The following is a 24,851-nucleotide window of genomic DNA, read 5'->3' on the forward strand; positions in this document are numbered from 1 at the left end:
TTGCATTAATGAAATATTCTACACAAAACCCTTTTTTTTGTATTATAAAGTGTAATCAACAAACTCAAAAATCAAAGGAATAATGAGCACTACAAGTTGCAAGTTTTAGGTCTTGTGGGATCCACTTTGCGGGGGCTACGTCACCCTGGAAATGTGTCGGGGTGGTTCGGTCGAGCTAAGTAGCGGTGCAATCATCCGTCAAGTGCGCGCAAAGGAGACTTATCGCGGACTCACGTGCAATAAGCACACCGGCTCTACGGTTCGGTCTTCCTCCACTGCGCGGGTTCTCCCTCTCGTGTCGTCGATACCTGGTGGGAGGATTAGGGTTAGGAGAGAGATAGAGAGAGTGGGGGATCGTGATGGCTCGGTTGCCGAATCAAGACGAGCTCCGGACTTGTTCCGGCTGCTCAGGTGCGGCGTCGGCGGCGGTGAAGTTGGAGACCGAGGATCCTTTGGATGACGAGCTCGGCCGTCTTAGCAAGAAGTTTAAGACCGTGGCCCGTCATCAACAGGTAGCACCGATCAATCTTTGTTTGACTTCATCGTTTTATGGTTCGACCTCACGTTCTCTGTCCGTTCTCTAACCAACTAGAAGGGCAAAAGGACTTTTTTTTTTTGTCACAATCGTTGGTTATATTTGGTTTGCTGTTCTAATTACAAACTAGGAACTATTTGGATAGAGCTCAATGGCAGAAAGAGAATCATGTAGCTAATAGTTGGGATATTACTACTAGTTGTTGTTGTTGTTCTAATTATGAGAGTTAGGCTTTATTAATTTTTTTCTATTTATTTTATTTATTGATGAGCACATATTGTAGAAGAGACTCTCTTTGTTGCAATTGTTATTTTTGCGTTGTACTGTGCAGAGTTTGTAAAGTTGGTAGCGTAGGTTTCTGATGTTTGTTTCTTGCAGGACGCGATGTGTAACTTGCTTGATGAACTTAGTCCTTTGGGCCTACATCTTAGGAAGAGCCCATCTTTGGTTGATTTGATTCAGATGAGGCTTTCTCAAACAAATTCTTCTGCTGCATCTTGTGGCTCAACTTTGAGAGCTTGGGAGGTGGAAGGAAGAAAGAACTGATGTCAGCACCTGTTTCTAGCACAACTGAAAAGATGAAAGCCTCAAATTTTCCTTTATCACTTTTGAGGATTGCTACATGGGGAGGTGAGAAATTATGTTGCTCATGTAATTATTGTTCGATTTGTCTTTCAATTTCCTTTTCATGTTTGATGCCGTTTGGAAAGGTATCATATTCAATAATGCAAAGACAAATTTCTGTCACTGCTTCTCGTCATCTGATTGATGTGATTGATTGTTCTTGGTTGTCCCATGTATTCTGACTACACCACATGGTGAATGCTTGCTCTAATTTATTTCCATGTGATAATTGATCTGAGGGCTAAGAATCAGTGTATGTTTGCTAATCTTTGTATTATTGTTTATGAGTTTTGGTGTAAACTGAATACTTTAGATTCTCAATCTTCGATGGTAACTTGGATTTAGCTGTTAAGGAAAGAAGGAGGAGCTAACTTTCTTCTAGATTTTCAGCAGATTCTGTGCATCAACTGCACAATATCAAAGTTACTCTTCATTGCATTGGGTAGATTTGTGGCATGACTAATTTGATGGCTGTTGTGAACAGCATATATCAAAAATATGAAAGGTGATTTAGTGGCAAAATGCTACTTCGTCAGACAAAATCATGTTTGGGAAGTTCTGAAGGCGGTCTCAAGAGCAAGATGGAATTCCAGTGGTCAGACATTACTGATCTTAAGGCAACATGCCTTGAAAATGGGCTTGGAAGTTTGGATATAGTGATAAAATTTATTGCTCCGAGAAGTGTTTAATTTCTGACATGTTGTCTATTAACAAGCATATGGAGTTATCATTCAGTTGGCAAGACCACCTCTATTCTTCAGGGAGATTGATCCCCAACCTAGGAAGCATACATTGTGGCAGCCAACTCAAGATTTCACCAGTGGGCAAGCAAGCATACATAGGTGTAACTTAAATTTTCTTTTGCTGACTGACAAGCTTTTCTATTTTTTGTAATGTTGAAGTTTCATGATATATTATGTGGATCAGAATGCAATTATTAACAGAGCTTGTTTTCTAAAGTTTTGAAAATTTTCCTGCACGACGCATTTTGTTCAATGTTCTCATGGCTCATGAAGCAAAATTTTTGAGAAGATTATCCAATGTGATCCACGTCTAAATTCCTTGAGTGAACAATCAAACATAATTCTGGAACCTCCTCATGTTAAACCTCAATACTTTATATCTGAGGCAGGCTTTTCTGTACCGCCCAAGTCGGTATAGTATGGGCGGTACATACCAGTTCGACGGGCAACCAAGATGTGAACCGCCCTGTAGGTCCTATGAGTTTCTGTAAATACTTGCTACAACGAGGCTTCCATTTGCAATAAAGTACACTAGGCATTACTTCAGCTTACAGGACCAGGTAATGCAGGATATAATTTGGTCTACTGCATGAGACAGATGCGATATTTAAAGTTAATTCTTGAGTTTATGTTTTTTACTGAACTTTGCTGTTTCAGTATTTGAGTCTTGGACAATGGAAGAAAATGCTTTCAAGGGGGTAGAAGGAAGGAATGGTAAATGCCAAGGAATGACTCATTTGGCGAGCTTCTAATTCTTCATCGCATAGCGTCGCTGCCCCAGTTCTTGTTCAGTATCCAAGAAGATGCAGAGGGTGGATACCTTTAGCCCATCTTCGAAACTTGTGCATATTATCATCTCGTCTCGACAATACTCATATTTGATGAGCTCTGGCACAGATCAAGAATTTGCAGTTACAGATTTCTCATCTTAGCATGACTCAGGCCAGACTCATAGTGCAGGTATTGTTTTATGACCCTTGTAATTACTACAGCAAATCCTCACTATGTTAAAGAGAAGTCTATACTCCTTTTCAGGCTGATGTTGCTACTGAAACATTCTTTGTAGTGAGAAATTGATGATGATAATGAAATTGGATTTCACACTCATTCTTCCTATTCTTTTGTAAAGGCTTTGTTTTTACATTGAACTCTTTGCTTTGATACTCTACATGCTTTTCCTTCACAAATACAAGACACTTCAAAGACTCGTGACGTGAAGCACTTCTCTTACGAGATTTGTCCTCACCAAAGGGTGACATTTATTACACCTTCTTGCAGGAAAACTATGTTGATATCCGTGCATCATCCCAATCGACTCAAACACACGTCTCGATCCATGTTCCTAAATCAGGAACCTTATCATCTCTATCCACGTAAAATATCGATACGTGTTCAGAGCTCATTCATTAATTCTGCCAATTATCATTCAAACAAGAACTTGCGTATGGCGTGTACACGTCTTCTTTTCTGAGTCTTTTATTATATCCATTTGATCGATTGTCTATCTTGATTTGATTTGATGAAATAAGTTTAGTAGATTCCTCTGATCCTTATAAGTTTATTAAATTATATAAATTAATGATACTAAATCAGATATTATATATTATACATGAACAAATTATTTCCAAGTGATTTGCTACACTTAGACTGCACCAAAATAAATAAATAAATAAATACACCTTTAGTGAACTAGAAGTTCATCACAACCCACGTCAGCAATGAAGCCCAATCTGACCGATACACATCCTGTCTCAGGGGTTACTCACACCTCGCCAAATGCGCAGCTGCCACATCATCCGTAGAGTTATCACGGGTGACTAAGTCTCTTCTTTCTCTTGTCGCCACGTGGCGGATAAGCCTTGAGTGCTCGACAAGTTGAAAGTAGGAGAACATAAAGAATTCCGACGGCCGTCCGCACAAGTCAACCGGAAGAGAGAAAAAATAATGTGGCGAATTTCCAAAAAAAAAAAAAACAAAAAAATCAATTATTTTCATAATTCTCTAATAACTTATATGGTACCTAAATATCTTTAATTTGATAGCTAAAACAACCTATTATTTTTTCTTTCCTTTCTTTTTTCTTTTTTTTTATGGATCGATTCATGAATCGATCTAATTATAATATTTTCAATAGTACCTTATATTATTTTTTAACATTAAATTATAATATATTTTTTTATATATTACTAAAAACATTATAATTAAATCAGTTCAGACCATAAAAAAAGTCCTTATGCGCAATTCTCCTAATATAATTAATATAATATATAATTCGTCGGTGGACTTCACATTCCTCAATTTCTCCGCTGCTCTATTTCCTCTACCCTTTTCCTCCCCTTTCCGCGCCGAATCGTTTGGGTCCCCAAAACCCTCTTCGCCGTTCTCATCCCCACCGCTACCACTTTTCGTGACTACATCTCGATCGCATCTCCTCAACTTTACTTCCCTCGGTTGTTCTGGGAATCGGTTCTTCGCTGGTCGCCGCGGTCGCACTCCTCCGCCAAATCTCCTCCTTCCGTTAAGTGTATGCAACTGGTTAGGTATATTCTGCTCCTACCTATTTATTGTCGGTTGTACGTCTCTTCTGGATATTCTTGGTGTAGGTAGCTACTGCCGCTGAGCTGTTCGAAGGGGACTTCATGATGAAGTTTTTCTTCATGTTGTTGTATGTGGTGGCGCTGTGGTTAAAAAATTTTTGCACAAGTAATGTTTCTGTGGCTGTCAAATGTGGTTGATTGAATGGTCTTTTGCAATGGTGCATATTGGAGTTTGTGTTTCTGATGGTTTATTTAGATAAAAGTAAAGAAAAATGTCGGCTTTTGTGTCATTTACCTGTAATTAGTTATCTATATAGAACTAGCCTTCTACTGCGACATTTTTGAGCTGACTAACATGAATGGTCGCGAATCTTAGTGTCCTTTGTTTCTGTAAGGTTGATATTAATGTCTTTGATTGTATATTCGAACTTGTTCTTTTGTATCACATAAATAGAAAGGTAAGGCGAAACAGATAGCAGAAGGAAAAACACTCGTAAACATCAACCGATCGAAGTCTATATTTATCCATGAGAGATCATTGCTATCCTGTATGACGATTAAGCACACATGAAATATGCAATTCTGTTTTAAGCAAAGACTGTAGAATGTATAGTAAGTCAATACCTTAAGCAATGCTTTGTTTAGTCCTCTGTGTTTGGCGTGTGGCTACCCTGTTTATTGAGGTTGTAGGCCTGATATGTGTTCTTGACCTCTATATGGGATTGTACTACACATCTCCTAAGTGTCAAAATATACCTGAAAGTTCACTGTTTGTTGAATTATTGTCTTATCTATGCTGACTTGATCTTCACTGCCATTGATGATTTCTTTTTTATCTTTTTTTGCAGTAGCTAGAAGTTTTCTTGAGAGAAGTCACCCTGGAATCAGGTAAAAATATTGGCATGGTGTGATTCTTTTATATTGTTTTTTCTGTGATGCTCTATTGACATTAACTTTTATTGGACTTACCTGTCATGCAGCATGGGTATCTACCTAAGCAGTCCAAAAACTGAGAAATTTTCTGAAGATGGTGCCAATGCCAGGCTTAGGTTTGGTTTGTCATCTATGCAAGGATGGCGTGCAACTATGGAAGATGCGGTAAGTTATTTAGGGTTATGTTAGGAGTTTATTTGCAATAGCCACCATTATGAGCTATGCATTCTAACATGCCAATTTAAATATTGAGTTATATTTTCTGCATTACTTCTTTGCATGTGCAGATATCGGTCAATTAATTGTATGATGTTCCACTTCAGAATGTTTTTTTATCAAACGTTCAGTTTCGTTCTATCTGTTTCTTGTCCTATGCAAAATGTTCATTGTTTTCAGCTTTTCATATTTTGGAAATCAACCTTTGCAAATATTAACCAAAGTGTCATTCACATTAGTTTTGGCAGTTTCCACAGGTAAGTTTATATTAACTCTTGCTTACATTTATATCGTAGGAATTATCAAATGTCACAAATAGTTGCTGTGTGCCAGTGGAAACTTACAGTTAAATGTGCCCTTCAAAAAGTATGGAATTTTGGTGCTAGAGTCTAAACCAACATGTATTTTATAACTATACTTCATATAAAAAGTACGAGAAACTTAACAAACTTGGTAAGAAATTGTTTGAAACTAGCTCACCTGGTTGTGTGCATGAGAAGGATAATAAGTTCATGAGTTTTTGTTGATGCAATTATAGTATTTTGCTCACTTGATTGGTAAGAATGAGTGTCTCCCCCTATCTTCACACCATCGGTGAGACATCAGTTCATATTTTGATATGCTATGTTGCACACTTATTTCTCTAACACTGCATGTCCCAGCATGCTGCTGTGCCGGATCTTGACAATTGCACGTCATTCTTTGGCGTTTATGATGGTCATGGAGGTACTGATTTCAATTATGCTCTTATCAATTTTCTTAATGTTTGTTTGTTTTACCATTACTGCATCCAGTATATGTCTTTGGTCTCCAAGCCTGATTCGGGTGAGAAATGTGCTTGAACACATACATAATGTGCTTGAACACATACATAAATGAAAGGAAGAAAAAACCATGATGTAGATGGCCACAAAAATGAAAATGCCTTGTATATGGTGAAATCATGAATATCTGATAATATAATGTGTTTCCTTGGCTGCTAAATGAGAGGATGAATTTTTGTTTTTCTGGTGAAAGTTTTGTACAACTCAAATAGTCCAGCTGGTACTATTAATGACATGAAAGATGGAAAACGTGGCTGGTTTCTCCCATCCAGTTATAAAAGGATTTCTTTTATTGCCCTGACACGTCAAGGAGAACTTGGCTTATCATATGCCCTGCCCCCAGGCAAAGCTTGGTGAATATATTATTTCCAATTCTTTTTGGAAAGATACATGGGTTCATATGCTCCATCTTTTTAAGGGTGAGAGTTTTATCTTTGGTCGGGACCTTATGGTTTCTTGTTGTTGTTATGTTGGCATTGTCATTGTTGTCTTTGCCATAGTTTTCTTTGAGAATTGGGTTTAGTCATCTTGAACCTGATTATTAATTGGGTTAAATTGGTTTAATGGTTTCATGTTCCTGAATCCCATGTAAACTGATTTATGAATGGGGTTGTTTATCTCCACCTTTCGATGACCCAAAACCATATAAGCCAAACTTGAGTTTCTAATCTCTTGTTGATTTTCAGGTTGTGTCAAAAATTGCCACCCCTGCCTCTGTGTTTCATACTTCAATGAAACAAAGACTTCCTAGCTCGTTCTCAGAAATAAAATGAAATATATATAAAACAATATATAATTTTGTCGTGCTCTACCCGACTGGTCCTTCGTGTCTATTAATTTCTAAATAGGGATGAATTGCCACCTTTACAATTAACGAAGTCTGAATATTCATGCTTTTTTTAGTTCCCTATTATAGGCAAGAAAGCTTTCACTGATAGATAAGTATAGTATTTGTTCTCCGTGCATATGAACACCAATGATTTGCCGTCTCTACAATTTTGTGAACATCGGTATGTGATGCTGTTGTCCATATCATAGATTGTATTTTCTGTATTGTCCACTACGTCTGGTGAAAGGAACGCAATGTCATACAAAATTAATTTTGGGCATTTAACATAGCTATAGTAGAAATGCTTGACAAATATGGTCTATAAATCAATAAATTGTAGTTACAAGGATTAGTAATCATGGTACTGCTTGTATTGAAAATTGGCTAAACTAAATTGTTATTACTTACAACTTTATCAGAATAATTGCTTATATTTACTTTAGAGAGCTCAAACTTGACTGAAAATGCACATCTGTAATCCAATTCACTATTATTGCTTCACTTTTCTTTACATTTGAGACACTGGTGACATTTTCTGACATAATTGAATCCTCTATGCAAGAGCCTAGATGACCTGAAAACTAATAGAATTTGTCTACACAAACAGTTCCTTTTATGTTAAGGTTGTGATTGTCAGACTCATATTGTCCTGTAACTTGGTGCGTGTTGTTGTATTTTCCTCACTACAAGAAATGATTTTCTATACTAGAGTTGATTTGTACAGTGACTCTGCTTCACCACTTGTTTTCCTTGTCTTTTTTTATCTCAGATGTAGTAATATTGCAACTATTAACCAATTCTTACTGAGGTTATATGTTGTTTCAGGAAAAGTAGTAGCCAAATTCTGTGCAAAATACCTGCACGCTGAAATTCTCAAGTGTGAGCCTCAGTTGGGTGGTGATTTATCTGCTTCAGCACAAAAAGCATTTTTAAGGTAACATATAATGCTACGTCTTCCAATATCTGTAGTTTTGAGTTGAGATCAAAAATTCAGTTTTAGGCCACATGGTATGTCATAAAGCATGTAATGTGACAAGAGAACTGAATAGATTAATTAATGTATTAATTTGTCATCCATATGATTCTTGTTTTGATTCAGGATGGATGAGATGATGAAAGGACAGAGAGGATGGAGGGAATTAGCTGTACTGGGGGACAAAATGGACAAGTTCACAGGTTTAATTGAAGGATTGATATGGTCCCCAAGGGGTGGTTATTCCAGTGAACATTTAGATGAATGGGCATATGAGGAGGTGATATATTACTCTGATGATCTTCTTTAAGTTTGTTCAAGATGTTATATTGTTTCATTTAATATGCTGGGGATGCCATATCTTGAATACTTTGCTTGTTTTGTTTTTTGAAGGAATGTCTTTTAATTATGTGGGTCTGAAGTTCCTTTTGTGCTGTAATATATGTGTCGAATGAAGAATCCAAAAAAAGTACAGCTGTGGAGTTTGTGAAGGCATTTTTCTTTGTCATCCATCTTAGTTGTATTTTATATAATGGTTGAATTGTTCTCAGGGAAGCCAAAGTTTCAAGAATTTTTTTTTTAATCCCGAAATGAGCTGTTGAAGCTATAAAAGGATGGGAAGGTATTTTAGGAGATTTTGGCTGAAGCCAACTTTTCAACAGTAGTTTGATTTGTTTGAGCTGTCTCAGCAGTTGACTAAGTGTTTTACAATGTTTAGGGTCTTAGTTGTCAAGGAATTGTATAACATGTTTTTCGGATGAAAATTTAAAATGTTGTGCTGTTGTTGAAGATAGAAATACAAACTTTGAGAAAGGAGGGGCAGTACATTGGGAAGAGAGATAAAGGAGTGAAAGAACAGAGAAAGAGATTGAGAGATAATTGAGCTCTAATTTTCCCACGATATGTCACACCTCAAACTGACTTCTGTGGTTTGTGATATTGCTGTAGGTCACTTGTCTGGGTTTGGCCTCTCCTAAAATTGAACATGTCCATTAAAGTTGTGCCTTTGGCCTATGATTCACTTGGTCTAAGTGTCTGATGAGTCCTTGTTCATCAGATTTCCCTGTTTGGAAGTTGGTTGCTTTTATATGTCTAGTATAAGTGAGAAGCACAAGATTATGCATTTACTTATTTCACATGAAATTTCTGAATTTCGTTTGGACAGAGATTTTATAAAGCTAAAATATTGTGACGGTAAAGATGTAGAAATGAGATGCTTCATAGAACATACATGTTAGAAAAAAGGTCTATGTCTGTATTGCAAACCCAGATTTGTCGGGTAATTACCAGAACAGTGTGATGCTTTATAATATGCTACATGCGTATACTTATGTTAACTTAAGACGTACTAGTTTTTGGTGTGTGCCAGGTATGTCACTTCAATTCGGGTTTCATGGAACCAAAATTATTATTCAAAGTTAGGAGTATATGATGCATAATAGAGGACAAAGGAGACTGATTCTTATTGGCAGGTGCAGAACTTAAATCGTGTATCATCTTTGCATTATATTCCTAAATTTTGTTAGAAGGCTTATACTTATGTACACAAGGCTTCTATACAGACTGAGGCAATTTGTATGTTATCTGGCACTACTAATTTACTATGGCATGTACACTCAATATTTGGCAAAAATGGTAGAAGAATTTGGCAAGTGATTGTTTGTTGTTTTTCTAATTTTCATATGTTCCCACCGTAAATTTTCTAAATATTACATACATGCTGAATATAAATTAGAGTGGTAGAAAATGTATTAGTATTAATTACCTTGTCCTAGTTTCTAAAGTTTTGTCATATTGGTTCCTTTTTTTCTGTGTCCATTGTCCTTGTGCATGTTTCATACTCAAGATCTTGTTCTTGTCAGTGCTAGTTGTTAGACTGAATCTTGAAAAGGCGTAAAGTACTATTTGCAAGTTAAGTGGATCCATTGGGAATCTTGTCACTCAATAGAAATCTTTGTCAGGGACCACATTCTGATTTCTCTGGACCGACATCTGGAAGCACAGCTTGTGTGGCAGTCATTAGAAACAACCAACTCATTGTTGCAAATGCTGGTGATTCTCGTTGTGTACTCTCGAGGAAGGGTCAGGTTTGTCACTAAGAGAATCTCTTTCTACTGATTTGTGTTTTCAGATGCTTCATGATTACATCATAGACAAAAAATATGCCTCAATTGTGTAGTCTTCTGTTTGTTCTCTATAGGCAATTAGTTTGTCAACAGACCACAAACCATATCTTGTTGAGGAGAAGGAAAGGATCGTAAAAGCAGGTGGTTTTATTCAAGCAGGACGAATAAATGGAAGCTTAAACCTCACTAGAGCAATTGGTACTTCCTCAGTGTTTTTTAATAAAATTTGTAAGCTGCCTTATCATATGTTTTACTCTTGAGAAGCAAACTTATGGCAGGCGACATGGAATTCAAGCAAAACAAGTTTTTACCTGCTGAGAAGCAAGTTGTGACATGCAATCCAGACATAAACATTGTGAGTATACCACAGTTCCGCTTACAGTAGTGATTAAATTTAGAGCCATTTGAACTATGATCCACCATATTATCATGAGTTCTATTATAAATCTCGGTATGTCATTTGTTGGCCTTCGCTGTAGGTGGAGCTATGCGATGATGATGAATTTCTCATTTTAGCCTGTGATGGAGTCTGGTATGCCTTTTCAGCACCTCTTTAGCAATTGTAAATCCAAGACAACTAAATCTACTATAACTATTCTTATAATGAGATTTCCAACAATCATATATATCGTGTTTCAATTGCAACATTGACATTCCTTCATTTAAATAGTTGATAGACCATAAGCCACGGTCATAATGTTATCAATACTCTAGTGTCCATCAACAATTTTAAGAAGATAGAAATACTAGTGTCTTTCATGTTTCTAGCACATCAAAGTATCAAACTACTCACACTAAATTATATGTTTATAATTCATAATAAATTTCTCAGCTATTTGTGTGCCTATGAATTCTCTTCTCTTACAAATAGAACAGTCGATGTATGTTAAATTAGAGCTCAATAGCGGCAAAAGATTCATTGGATAGAATCTGTCAAGTGTTTGTGTTTGAACATTTAGCATTATTTTGTCTATGTACTTCAGTGGACGGTAATAAATTTCTCATGTTTGGTCATTACCTGTTGTGCCGTTATCATCATGATCTACTAGTTCAAGAATTATCCTTCATTGTGGCTTATAACATTTATAACCATAAGGTGTGTTTCTACATAATTGAGTGCTCCTTGCTTAGAGCTTCTAATAGAATCAGATTGAGAACTCATGCTTGCCATAGTTTGTGTCCATTTGAAATACTTGTGTACTTATAGGTGTCTATTCTGATACTTTTTACCAGGGATTGCATGACAAGCCAGCAACTAGTGGATTTCATCAATGAGCATATAAAAACGGTGAGGACCTTATTCTATGTTATTTTTTGATCACTTTAAGAGTATCTTTCTCGGAACCTTATGTCACTTTAAGAGGCTAACTTCAACACTTGATGGTCTCAGTAACTGAGCTCATGAAATGGATTTTTTTTTTTTTTTTTGCCAAAGATTGTATCTTAGGCTTTATATATAATGGAATAAAGCAGTTTTATCTGCCGGAAGTATATTTTGTTTTATTTATCATAATACTTTTTCTGGTGCCTATGTTGCTAACTGCAGGAGAGCTGCCTGTCTGCAGTCTGTGAAAGAGTGTTGGACCGGTGTCTGGCCCCATCCACCATTAGTGGAGATGGATTGGACAACATGACGATGATACTGGTGCAATTTAATAAGCCTATCAGACCTGATGCTCCTCATCCATAAAAATGATGATGCTGGGGTGAGACTGAAGCTCCAAGTGATCCAACTATCCTGCTGTAGATTTTAAGTGTGTTGTACATAGCAATATATCCTCTTGAAGGTTATAGCGTATACATTTGGACAAATCATCATATGGCACTGAATTAGTTGTGGGCGATCCCAAAGTTCCCATCCTTAACCCGATAGTTAGTATCGAATGTATAAAGCACTATTCATTTGGTTTATGGAGTGCCTTAGAACTAAATGGTTGACTTTACTCTTCTCATATGACATGACCTATGGATAGAATCGCATGATGTGTATTTTCTTAAATTGCCTGACCATGTGTTGACTTTCTAGAGATAAGTGGGCTGGTTTTTGTGGAGACAAAAGTCAGATATCTTCTTTTCTTTCAAATGCAATCTTAGTGAGGAAGTCTTGATTCTCAAGACCTTAAAATAAATACAATCACAAACCTTACCACACATTAGATGTGGAATTATTTTTTTAATATTATAATATGTTCACTGGTGCAAAAAAATTTCATTCACTGGTAACTTTTTTCATTATACGTATCCTCACACATGCAATGGCAGTCCTATGTTTTATGAAAGAAATATAAGCAATAGCCATTACACATGGGCCCCAGCTGATCGCATTGCGACCACCAATCACGAACATGTACGCGCGGCGGGTAGCAGAGTCGGGTGGGTGAAAATAATCAATGCAACTCATACATTGTAACTTGGTATATGGCCGTCATAGCGTTATAAAGCGTTCAGGCTACATACATAAATACCAAGCGAAACGACGAGGACCGTTACAAAGTGAGTTGCGACGGCTGCGGCCCTTTCCTGACCGGCCCAAATAGGGGCGAGTGCTAAAACCCTAATCCGTTTCCGTCATCGACAAATCCAGTTGTGCTTGCTTCGGATCGAGAAATTCCTCAATTGTGAGGTGAGTTTCCGTCGAAGATTTGATTCTTTTATATCTTTCTGCTATCGATCTCGCCTACTTTAGTGGAAATGTTGTTAGAAATTCCCGACGCTCTGCCATTAATTTCTTCTTCTCGTTCTGTTCGATGCTTCCTGCGTTTTGCTGGTCTCCAGGATTTTGGATGGGGTAATAGGGATTCCCCGCCTTTGTCAAGGGGTTGATATGAGGATCTTTAAAGTTTGTTTAATGGTGGGATTTTTGTTATTGGATCTTTCGATTAAACCAGAATTTTTGTGATGTGATAACACATATTGAACTTTAGAGGGTCGTAGTAAGCATCCTATTTTGTCCTTCCTTTGGCAACGATTTGTAAAACATTATTCTTGTTTGTTGTTCTCGATTCGATATTCATCAAGAAATTGGTAGTTATTGTATGTCACTCTTACTCCTCGAAATAAGAGAAGTTACTGCTATTCGCTGCACCCATTCACACAGTTATCCTTTTGTTGTGCGCGTGCGTTCCTTTTTGGCTTGAATTGTTTGATCATATTCATTTCCCCCTTTGTTCCTAATGATGTTTCGCCACAAATAGGTTGAAATCTCTTAGCATAATGCATTTGAATTAGTCTTTCTTTTCCAAGTTATTCCAAAATAAGCAATGATTTCATGCTGTCCTGCTAATTTTGTCTTTTATTTGATGAATATCTCTGATGGTTTGTCACTTATTTTTGTTATGTCATGCTACCGTAATCATTTCGGCATAAATAGGTTGAAATCTCTTAGCATAATGCATTTGAATTAGTCTTTCCTTTCCAAGTTATTCCAAAATAAGAAATGATTTCATGCTGTCCTGCTAATTTGGTGTCTTTTATTTGATGAATATCTACTTAGCATTGATTCGCATCAACTTGCTTGGATATTTAGCTCCATTTTGTTTCATTAAACTAATTTGAAATGGGTAGTACTTGTGTTTGTTGTTTATTTGTTATCCATCAAATGGGAAGGAACAGAGTCTACAGCTCAATAGTTGTATCGCAATGGTGGATATGTGGTGGTCCTTATTAGGAGCTGCAGTTCCAGTCATCATAGCAGGTCATAGGATTAGGGTAAAAGGAAGACATGCCGAGGAACAAAGGCTCAGAAGTGCCCAAGGGCGTGAAAAGAACTCGGATGAGATATTTGTTTGTGAGAGAGTGTGTACTTCGAAGAGAATGCTGAACAAGGTTGGTGCATTTTCAAAGGATCCAATTCTTGATACATGCGTCACTGTGTGCGGTGTTTCTGAGCTCGATGCTTGTACTGATGCTTGCGCAAGGACTGTTTGTGTTAACCAACACCAAGTTCCCAATTGGAATGACATCTGCCTTAAAAGATGCCAGAGCGAATGCCTTCGGCTCTCTTCACTGTCAACATCATCAACAAAAATGCCTTAGGCATTTTTTTGTTTTGTATTGGAAACATTGCACGTTGTTTAAATTATTGTTTTATGATTAATGCTTGAATTTTTTATCCCGTTTTGTTCGGTTGTATCTCATGCAGGAGTTACAGTTAGCCATTCTATTGTTTTTCTAAATCTTTTTCCTGTTATTTATTACCTTTTAATGTCTTGGTATATGAAAATATATGTTCCTTTGTGGTGATTTATACTGTATTTTGGGCTACCATAATAATGTTGTGGAACTTGCTCTCCAAATCAAAATTACATTTCATGCTTATCATTTTCTCTTATGCTTATTGTGTAGGAAGTTATGCAGTAGAGAAGCTGGTGATACATTGGTTGAAGTACAACCCAAAAATCAAGTAGCTTGTTTCACAATCTTTCCTTATGTTCTGAATTCTTTTGGAGTTACTGCTCTATGATGGATGAGGAGGATAGGCTTTTTTAGGGGATCGGTTCTCAGCAACAGAGAACCATAGAGTCTAAAAAGAGAATGCTATCCAACTTAGATCTTTTTAGCATTTTTAGCATGTTAAGTCTTTAGACTTAAAAAATTTATATTAAAATTTTTATAATTATAAAAATAAAATATTTAGCTTCATTTATCCTAATGTCGTTAGTTTTATCGATGGAAGTACAAAAACGATAAGCAAAAAGATAATTTTAACGTCTAAATTATGTTTTCGACAATGATGGTCGATGATGTCGTTGGGGGTCGTTGGTGGCTACTGTGGATGTAGATGAGGAGGGAGAGCAGTGACGAGAGGTGAGGTGGCAATGCAAATGTCGACGTTCGGCAACTGCATCGACACAGATATAGAGTGGCGTCGATGTAGATGTCGAGTAACATTGCATTGCATCTGTGTCGCTCAACAGATCTGAACATCGCTTTGCATATGTATTGATGCTGAAGTTGATGCAAATGCAAAGTGACATTCCTTTGCATATGCATCGACGTCAATGAAGATGACAAGTGGTCTTTTTGTCGCTCTACATCTACGCCGGCGTTGCTCTGCTTCTACATCGGTATTGATGCAGTTGCCGAGCAATGCTAACACAGATACAAAGCGTCGACATCTGCATCGTCGCCTTATCTTTCGTCATCGCTCTCCCTCATTACCCACAATAATCACCTATGACTCAACAATGTCGTCATCTACCACCACCGAACACATAATAAGGATGTTGAAAGTATCATTTTGTCCATTGTTTTCGTGCTTCCATCGATAAAATTAACGGTGTTAGTGTAAATTAAGTTAGATGTTTCACTTTCATAATTATTTATATTTTAATATAATTTTTTTAAATCTATGGATTAAGATGCTAAAGAGGTCTAACTATAGGGATAATTTATAATTAGCCAATAAGGAGGATAGGTTTTTTTTTTTGGGGGGGGGAGCGAGGAAGGGGAGGGGCTAGTTCTCCACACCAAAGAGACTAAAAGGAGAACTTACAAGTTGACAAAGCATCTAAAATATTTGTATCGCAGTCATATATCAAGGATTGAACTTGGAGTTCACATTTGACAATAGAAAATATTAGCGAGCTTAGTTGGTAAGTACTTTGATTGATAATAATATTAATTATATATGTATGTATGTATAGAATGAGATATATATATATATATATATATATTTATATTTAGGAAACATATGACAATGAAGTATGCATAACACGACTAAAAAGATAACAACTTTGATGTTTTCTTCACAAAATATTTATACACTTTTACATGTATGTTAAATGTTTTGTATTGTGTAGATGTCCAGCTTAATTATGTACAGAACAGCACAATATCCAGCTTAACCATCTCTCTTTCCACCTGTATTTGATGGGAAATGTAACATTTTGTTCTTAATCATCTGAGCTAATATTGCGTGAACAACTCTCTCTTGCTGTTCTTATACCAAATTAACTATCGTAACATCTCTCTCTATCTCTCTCTCTCTCTCTCTCTCTCTCTCTCTCTCTCTCTCATCAATCACCACGACTCTCCCTGCCTTGGTGCCCTTTTGCAACTGTGAAGGTGGTAATGGCCACATTCGTCATGTTAGGTAATGCTAATAAAGAGTTCACTTGATCTTGACATCATAATTTATCTAAGATTTTTAAGTTTTAATTGTAAAGTATAAATAACGGTGTAGTCTTCCTTCCCCCTATGAGAGCATAAAATGAGATTAAAGAGAGATGCATACAACATGTGGACTATAGAATATCAATAAAGCAACTGTAATGTAATCCATTTATCTATATTAATGCCAGTAGTGTTTTTTGCATTGGTGTCTGCCACATTGCTTTATGATTAGTAGGCATGTCTGATATGCTCAATTGTTTAATTAGACCAAAGTGAGACAACAACAACTAACCATACATCATTGACTATGAGAGAAGTTAGGTGGTCACGGGATGCTTATAATCACCCAAAGAAATTGCAAGTCAATTAGTCTTTCTTGGGTCTGAATTATGATGTTAATAATTGACACTTTCTTTTCCTTCATAATAGTCTAAAAAACCTTCCTTATATTGTATTATCACCCTAATCTTTTTATTTGCATACAATTCCCAACAATCTAAATTTTGATTTTCTAGAATGGTTTATTTCACTTGATCGATCTCATAATCCGTATGATATGATCAGATTTAATAAGATAACTGATATATTTAATAAATTGATATTTCAAATACAAATTCACATTTAATAAATTATTTTAAAATGCTGATGCTACTTCACAATAGCATTAGCATTTCAGTATTTGTAGGATGCTAATATAATTTTTTAAATTTAAAAATATATTATAACTTTATCTAAAATTACAACATCACCAAAATATTTAGCAACAAACTAATAAGATTTATATTTTCTATAATATAAAATTTTAATTATTTTTTAAGGATTATTTTTTTATATATGATTATATTTTAATAAAAATACATTAAAAATACAAATGTGTTCCCAAGTAAAATTAAAAAATTACTTTTGTAATCTTATCGTAAAACTAAATCCAACACATAAATACTCAATCGTAAACCTATAAAACCCAAGTTTATCGTATCGCATAATAGGCCTCACACTTTTTTTAATTATATATTAAAAATATAAATACCTAAATTTTAAATATATAACTTTAAATTACAAATGTAAATATCTTTTTTCTAAAAGCACATTAAAAATATAAATGTGTTCCCCAACACAATCAAAAACTTACTTTTCTAACCTTGTCATAAAACTAAATTCAATACATAAAATGCCTAATCATAAATCTCAAGTCCAGCATTATGCCATACACTTTTTTTAATTGTACATTAAAAGTATAAATACCTAAATTTTAAATATATAAAAACTTAAATATATAAATGGCCCATGCAGGTCTCGAACCTGCGACCTTCGCGTTATTAGCACGACGCTCTAACCAACTGAGCTAATAGGCCTCGATATATATTTTACATTATAGTTATAAATATCTAAAGTTTAAACATATAACTTCAAATAAATAAAAATCAACTGACCTAATAAACCTCAATAAATTAATTATGATAAAGATATAACTTAAAATATATATACTTCTTAATACCTAATAATTAATTACGCTCTAATCAACTGAACTAATAGACATCACTAAATTAATTATGATAACTAATAATTATACCTTTTTTTTTTCTGAAATAGGGAAAAAAAGGTTAGGGGTAGAAATTTGCTTACTTGAGAATCCTCCATCCACCCGTGGTTGGTCTCCACTAGAATACCGCCAGACCACATCCACGCGATCGTCACACTTCTACAAACTCCTTCGTTTGGTTTCAGGAAGATGGGGAAGCAAAGTCCAGAAAGCGAGTACTGAGATGAAGGTTGCGGCTGCCGGAACAGAGAGAAGAAGAACTATTACGAATGATGTGAGGATGAGCAGAAATCAAGCAAACACAGAGACGAAGAAGGTCAATGCTGCAGGAACAGAGACAGTAGAAGAATTGCTACGGATGATGTGGAAATGGACCAAAAATCAAGTCAAGCAAGGGAGTGGGAGCTTCCAATTTTTCCTGCCTTCATAGGAACGTATTAGGGTTAGATTGAAGGAAGGATGTGCTACTGCTAACTCATCATCTTGCATTCCCTAAAGGTGTACGCAAGCAGAGGTATGGATGGACCAAAAGTACCGATCCCAACTTACGAGTAATCCAAATAGTTCAAAGAAGTATATTCATTGGAAGCTCTCTCTTGCTTTTTATTCTATGCAATCATGTTCACTAATTCATTAATTTTTATTGCTATTACCACTCTACCTCTCTCGACATCATAGTTATCATCATTGCTGCAGGAGGAGCTAAGGGTCTCAGTTGACTCCACGGATGATCAAAATATAGTTTGTTAGATCGGTGAGGCCTCAGAGTTTTCTTTGCTTTCCCATGAAAGTATTCTCACCTGCGACACAGGTTAGCTTCTTGTTATAATTTAAATTATCTTGGACGAGAAAGACATACTCCTCACTATGAAAAAGTTGAAACTTCTACTTTGCCATGCTAAATATCAAAAAGACTATATCATGATTAGTTCAGTAGACTGATGAAGATGGGAGGATTAGCCAAGTTGTTCTTATGGCCAGTTTCCACTACTATATCATCATAAGCCAAAAACAAAGGAGGATGTAAGTTACTGAGCAGAATTTGTGACACAAGACATCAAAGAGACCTCGATGAGATTAATGCAGCATTGGCTCGTCAGCTATCACCAGAATGCGTTGATCACTTGCTTGCAATAACTGGAAGGTACACACCCTCTGCTGCCAGCCAGATGTTATCGGCCCGTTTGTCCCGAACACCACATACCTGTAGGAGAATTCAGAAGTGAACTTGACAATCAAAGGACAACGGAAACAATGGATACGATTGATCGAAAGCATCAAGAAAGAAAGAAAGAAAAAAATTAGATTCCACATTGTCGAAGTTGGTTCAGAGAAAGCCTACTCGATCAAAAGATTCTATGAAGAACCAAAGATGAACGAAGACTCTAGTAGGTTAATATATTACCTCTTGCTGCCCTCCTGCTATCCTATTGTACTTTTTATCATGGCTGTGTAGGTAACCACCAGTATCAACATGTTGAAGCCTTACTCTCTGGTCCTTCCTCCATGTTTTCCCACTGCCCTCAATCTCAAGACTGAACAAGGAACCCATGCATAAATCAACTTATTAGACATAAGATGGAAAATATGACTGACTTCAAGCAGCTTGCAGCTCTCACCGCCAAAAATCACCAGTATCTGATCGGTCATCCCCCCCATAGCAGCTTACCTACAGGCAAAGCATACACAGCAAATCAGTAGGGATCGAAAAAAAAATTTTGCAAAAAACACTATTCCATACTTACAAGCACAAACTTTGTGCACCATCTAGGTTGTGGAAAATTTACTTGAACAAGCAGCATATGCAAAACAGCACTAGAACCCTAAACAAGGCTTTCATGCCTCTTCCTCATCAAGATCTCTTTATACAGCATGTTTTCATGATCAATGAAACATCTAATGCACTAATTTCTGAAAAATCTCTAAGATCCATGTTCACTTCAGTTCTATGCCAAGAAACAACAGTTGCTCTCAGATTTTAAAATCTGTTTGTGCTCAAACAAAAGGCAAATCCCAGGCAAGTTGTCAATTGTGAGACTGCATAATATGCAAGTAAAGTCTAACACTGTCAGCCGAATGACAGTTGCAGTCATCCATGGGGCCAACGCTATCAGCAAAGGTTGTTAAATAAATGGACCTGGGACATGGACATGATTCAATATGGACAAGCTGAGATACAAATTTACATAAGTAAATGAGACTTGTCAATGATACAACAGTTCAAATTTACTATCTTGACAACAAGAAAACTTTAAGCTAATCCATAAAATAATGAATATCAAAACAAGAGATTGAAGAGTGAGATGAAGCTAGTGATTGCAAGTTAATGAGTCAGAAGGGAAAAGAAATTAACAACTAAAGATGTTACTTGATAGAATAAAGTTGAAAAACTAGAAGGATAAATTGCACATTGCTTGGTGGCTCTTGAAGGTTAGATTAAGGAAATTCAAGTATGAAATTAAGAGGCAATTGAATATAGGGGGAAGTTTTGAGTCTTATGACAGTGCCTTTCATCGATAGTTTAAAGTAATAACAAAAATGCTTAGTTAACATAACTAAAGAAATGAAAACATATGTAACAAGAAAATTGCACAAAAAGGTCAAGGAAAAGGGACTTTTAAGTAAAGGCCATTAGTAGAAGAGGGTTTTAGAAGATTTCTAATATTAAATTACTAATCATGCTGGCAAAACAACTTAGATACTTACTAAGCCTATGGAACCAAGTGATTGCTCTGGCCTCTTACTCAGAGGTCCAACATGCTTCAAAATTGACTATATGACAATTTGGTCCAGAGTTTTCAGTGTATGCTGAAAAACTGAAAGATGCCATTCTCATGTATTTCAGCCAACAAAAGAAAAGGAACAAACATGACTGATCTTGTCAAAAATCTGAACAAACTAAAACTTCATCAGCTGTCATTTGATGCAACAGACATAAAACCCAGAAGTTCAAAACCCTTGTCAAACATTAGGATCCAAGTAAAAACTAAAACCTCACTGACCTCAAGGTTACCAGATAATGGAGAAGCATGCAAATGGCTATGAAGCCATCTACGAGTTTTCATGTGTTGTAATCGGATAATAGCTCCAGTCTCGATGATGTCACCTTGTCTGGCAGATGAATCTGGTTGAGGCCTCACAATCTGTAAGTAATTATCTACATGAGAAAAAATGTCCAATGCAAAAACAAAAGGAGCTGCAATTTCCTAAAAACCAAAATGTCAGTCAAGACAGAAATGATGCTAAATCACCGTAACTTCCTTTTAAGAACTTGGGCCCCTTTGTTCTTAGAGCAAATGTCTAGTTGGTCAAATGAGTGTTAAAGTCCATGACCATTTGAGACATTTTTTCTTCAAGGCTGTGCATTCACACCAATGCAAAACCAGATAAATATAATTTTATCCAAATTAATCAAAAAACACAATAGAGATTATGGATGAAACTAAAGGTTCAAGGGCCAACTAAAGGTATCAAGAATAACCCATCTTCCTTTAGACTAGCGGCCATATAAATAAACTAGCCAGGTATTAATTTTAATCCTCAAACACTGTCAAAAGAACAAAGTTAAGCTAAACACACCTTTTTTATTTCTCATAGCTGATTCCAACTTAGCCACATGCAAAAGATAATTTAAATGTGGCAGGATGGCAGATCACATTTTATCTTGCAAAATGGAGAATCAGCTAAGAGAAATATTTTGTACAGAGTTCCATCCAGCCATGTATAAATTACCTTTTGTACAGAATATTCATCATCACACAACCAAAAAAATTGACTAAACCCAATGTACATGGCAGAATGGACTCAATTTAATAAGTGAGCAACGTATATCTGCTGCTAGGTAATTTAGATAGCATAATGGAGAGAAGCAGCAGAAAGAGACAAGAAGAAAGAATAAGAAAGAAAAACTGCAAAACAGAGGAACCAAATTGAGGGAAATCAGGAAGCCTAAAAGTTATTCATTTTCTTTATTAAATATCACATGCATCAAATGACGCATGCTGTATGTCAAAGGAGGAACAAATAACCATTTTAATTACAATGACATATCATAAGAGAGTGGAATTGAATCACTGATTCAGTAGAAGAAAGGACATACAACCCTGATTTTGAGAAATTGCACAAGGAATATTCACTTGAAAAGATCCAACATTCTTTACAACAATAAGAGTAACTGAAGCAGCCCTAAATCCTAGTTACTTCCTTGCAGGAATACAAGTGCAAAAATTAGACCTTTGTAAGAAATATTGTGTCTACCTAACATTATTTCAAGAATTCCACCATAAAATGAGTATGATCGATGGTTTAATTTGTATTGTATGGTCCAAAACTGAGCTTTTACCATGGTAAGCTTACCATACCAGATAATACCAGGTCCACTTTTCTCTTTTTTACAAGTAGTCAACAGCTGTCTAATCTCTCTCTCTCTCTCTCTCTCTCTCTCCCCTCCTCCTCCTCCTCCTCCTCCCTTTCCTCTGCCTGCTCCTCTTTGTCTCCTTCCACCACCAGCACCAACTCCTCCTCCTCCTCCTCGTTTGCAATTGAGAATTCCATCTGCAAGTTGGATATAAAGTGTGTTTTGCACTGAAAGTCGGGTGAGTAATGCATAAGAACCTAACCTTGCAAGGGAACAACTCGAAAGGGATGCTAGCATCCCATAGCTTAAGTTGGGAGTAACAGGGAAGTTTTAGCAGGTCAAAATATGGAGAACCAAACAGAACAGTTCCCTTGTCCATATACAAGAGGAGTCCACCTAATACTATGCTATTTGGTTCTTTTCCTTTTCTTTTTCGTTTTCTGACAAAATAGAACTAAATTATGCCAGCAAAGAAATGGGACAGACAGCAAGGAGCTACCAATCATAGTTGTCAAATTTCCCAAGAGAGCCTGATCATTGGGCATACATTATGATAGACATATAACTACTGTCTGTTCTGCTACATAGTCAAATATATAACTAATGATGAATATATAAATATATATGATGTTGGTTATATAGAGAAGATGGTCCAAACCAGAAAGACCTGAGCATTCAAAAGGTTTTTTTATCACGAGGTAGTAGCAAAGCACCTACGTGTTTGCCCAAAAGAACAAACCACTTGTCATGAAACTTAGAAGAAAAGACACTGAAGATCCACACCGACTATCAAAACAACAGAAAAATCATCAAGCACTGTTCAAGTCACTATGTTGAATTGCATGTGCCAACCATGGCAAACTTGACTCCACAAAAGTGTGATAAAAGTAAATATAGCTTCGGAGTTCAGACTAATACAAAACTTACATTAACCCATATCAAGATGGATGCATGTGAAAAGGTTAAAAGTTTTGTGAAACCATATGGGTAATACTATGTATAGAAGTGATAAAAATTACTGAAATTTTATCTAAAGCATATATTATCAGCCACACAAAGATAGGTTATGCAACAAAACAGATGTGCTAGGAAGCCATTTAATTTGTTGTAACTGCAGAGACTGAAGTACATTTCAAGTGGGTTACATCCACAATTTGGATCCCCAAAGAAAATAAATTCCCAAGTAAAATTCCAAAATGTATTCACTTCTTAGCACTCAACTTCAATGGGTAGGATCCAAGATCAACTTCTAACAACTAAATGTTTTTGTCATTTTTTATTTTCTTATTAGGAGTAATGTGAAGTGATATAATTTCTTCAAGTAATAGTTTGGATCAAAGCTTAACAGTAATACTCATTCCATTTCTTGAGTTTGATCCCTCATTTCCTGGTAAAAACAATATGAATTGGAGTACTTCATGAATCTTGCGTTCAGCAGACTTATAATTCCGCACTTCCAAACATATTTGCACAACCAACCACGACAACAAAGAGAATCTTCAGGATTACTTAATTATTCTGAAGAATTTAAGAGGATGTCATCCACAAATAACAAATACAAAATGCTTGAGAATTTTTTGATGGATCAGAGAACTTCAAAACTACTATAAGATATATCAAAATTAGCAAGTATAACTAAGATGCACACGATTGGACATCTCATTTTCCATGGCTTTCACTTTTTAACCTACACCTTATCTATGCAGGCAATTTTCAGCTAAAAATCACTCAGTTTTTTCATCCTACCTCTGCGTGATCCAAGAGATTATTTAATAGGAGTTCCACTTGTAGGGAAAAAGGGCTAAAGCAAACAGATGGCATAAGGTTTACAGAGGAGATCATCATAGACGCACCCAGTAACTATTGGAATCGTCCACGTCGGGAGATCCAGTGACCGACTGCTGCCCGCTCCCTGATCCATATGGCACATCGTGCGAGTGCAACCGGTACTTCGTCTTCTCGTGCATCAATTTGATAACGGACCCATAAGTAATCTGCCCCAACAAAAAGAACAAAGAAATTAGTGAAGAAGAATCAAGAAACCATTCAGATCTAGAGAAATGGGGTTTGTCAGCAGAGACCTCGACGACATCGGCGGCGGCGGCGGAGGCAGGGCGAACAGAGACCTCGTCGAGGCCGAGGAGGAGGAGGGCCGAGAGGGCAAAGAGGACGGAGAGCGCCATGGCGAGGAAGTAAACGAAGATCCAACTCCGTTGTTTCTAAGGGGTCCAGGCGGTGACGGGATTCTATTCCATGGCTCTTCGGCGCGGAGGACCGGAATGGCCGGGGTTGCGGTGTGCTCACCGCTCTCCGCGTCGGGCTAGTCTGGTCTATGTCTTAGCTCGACGGGTCCTTTGGGTTGCCATGTGCATCGGGATCCAGTGAACGGTTCCCGTACGAGACATCATCTTTCCGCCAACTAAAGATGGACACATCGGTCCAAGTGAAGTTTTCATCCTTCCTAGGCTAGCTATACCGAACTTTGTACCTGCGCGGT

The 24,851-nt window shown here is 36.6% G+C and overlaps 3 protein-coding genes, 1 long non-coding RNA gene, 1 other non-coding gene and 1 pseudogene across 10 annotated transcripts; 4 read left to right on the forward strand and 2 right to left on the reverse strand.

Moving 5' to 3' along the window:
* Positions 1-359: 359 nt before the first annotated feature.
* Positions 360-2,287, forward strand: LOC135586243 (uncharacterized; annotated as a pseudogene).
* A 5-nt stretch (positions 2,288-2,292) lies between these two features.
* LOC135641816 (uncharacterized) lies at positions 2,293-3,009 on the forward strand. Its single transcript, XR_010497794.1, has 2 exons — positions 2,293-2,462; positions 2,560-3,009. It is a non-coding gene; the product is annotated as an uncharacterized LOC135641816 (long non-coding RNA).
* A 1,206-nt stretch (positions 3,010-4,215) lies between these two features.
* On the forward strand, positions 4,216-12,283 carry LOC135641874 (probable protein phosphatase 2C 11). Of its 3 annotated transcripts, none has more exons than XM_065157658.1 (12): positions 4,216-4,442; positions 5,288-5,327; positions 5,420-5,537; positions 6,251-6,314; positions 8,067-8,175; positions 8,341-8,494; positions 10,176-10,301; positions 10,415-10,538; positions 10,619-10,695; positions 10,820-10,872; positions 11,574-11,628; positions 11,887-12,283. In XM_065157658.1, exons 3-12 carry the CDS (start codon positions 5,421-5,423, stop codon positions 12,028-12,030), a joined length of 1,023 nt encoding a protein of 340 aa, XP_065013730.1. In that variant the 5' UTR covers positions 4,216-4,442; positions 5,288-5,327; position 5,420; the 3' UTR covers positions 12,031-12,283. The 3 variants fall into 3 exon arrangements, with proteins under 3 accessions (XP_065013730.1, XP_065013729.1, XP_065013731.1); XM_065157657.1 differs by lacking the exon at positions 4,216-4,442 and adding an exon at positions 4,530-4,605 and having other exon boundaries at positions 11,887-12,163; XM_065157659.1 differs by lacking the exons at positions 4,216-4,442; positions 6,251-6,314 and having other exon boundaries at positions 5,285-5,327; positions 11,887-12,163.
* Positions 12,284-12,825: 542 nt separating this feature from the next.
* LOC135641690 (uncharacterized protein At5g64816-like) lies at positions 12,826-14,451 on the forward strand. 3 transcript variants are annotated; one of them, XM_065157314.1, is made up of 2 exons: positions 12,826-12,963; positions 13,947-14,451. In XM_065157314.1, exon 2 carries the CDS (start codon positions 13,980-13,982, stop codon positions 14,373-14,375), a length of 396 nt encoding a protein of 131 aa, XP_065013386.1. In that variant the 5' UTR covers positions 12,826-12,963; positions 13,947-13,979; the 3' UTR covers positions 14,376-14,451. The 3 variants fall into 3 exon arrangements, with proteins under 3 accessions (XP_065013386.1, XP_065013384.1, XP_065013385.1); XM_065157312.1 differs by having other exon boundaries at positions 13,953-14,451; XM_065157313.1 differs by having other exon boundaries at positions 12,835-12,963; positions 13,905-14,451.
* Positions 14,452-17,735: 3,284 nt separating this feature from the next.
* TRNAI-AAU (transfer RNA isoleucine (anticodon AAU)) lies at positions 17,736-17,809 on the reverse strand. The gene has a single exon. It is a non-coding gene; the product is annotated as a tRNA-Ile (tRNA).
* A 766-nt stretch (positions 17,810-18,575) lies between these two features.
* On the reverse strand, positions 18,576-24,594 carry LOC135639823 (stromal cell-derived factor 2-like protein). Of its 2 annotated transcripts, XR_010497047.1 has the most exons (7): positions 24,436-24,594; positions 24,208-24,348; positions 21,000-21,140; positions 19,617-19,666; positions 19,403-19,532; positions 19,065-19,201; positions 18,576-18,797 (listed from the first exon to the last, which is right to left on the reverse strand). XR_010497047.1 is itself a non-coding variant. In XM_065153764.1 (6 exons), the coding sequence occupies exons 1-6, from the start codon at positions 24,535-24,537 to the stop codon at positions 19,118-19,120; spliced, it is 648 nt and encodes a 215-aa protein (XP_065009836.1). In that variant the 5' UTR covers positions 24,538-24,594; the 3' UTR covers positions 18,866-19,117. The 2 variants fall into 2 exon arrangements, 1 of the variants encoding a protein (XP_065009836.1); XM_065153764.1 differs by lacking the exon at positions 18,576-18,797 and having other exon boundaries at positions 18,866-19,201.
* Positions 24,595-24,851: the final 257 nt, after the last annotated feature.

The sequence above is a fragment of the Musa acuminata genome, chromosome BXJ3-6 (genome assembly GCF_036884655.1).
Source record: "Musa acuminata AAA Group cultivar baxijiao chromosome BXJ3-6, Cavendish_Baxijiao_AAA, whole genome shotgun sequence".
NCBI classification, from domain to species: domain Eukaryota; kingdom Viridiplantae; phylum Streptophyta; class Magnoliopsida; order Zingiberales; family Musaceae; genus Musa; species Musa acuminata.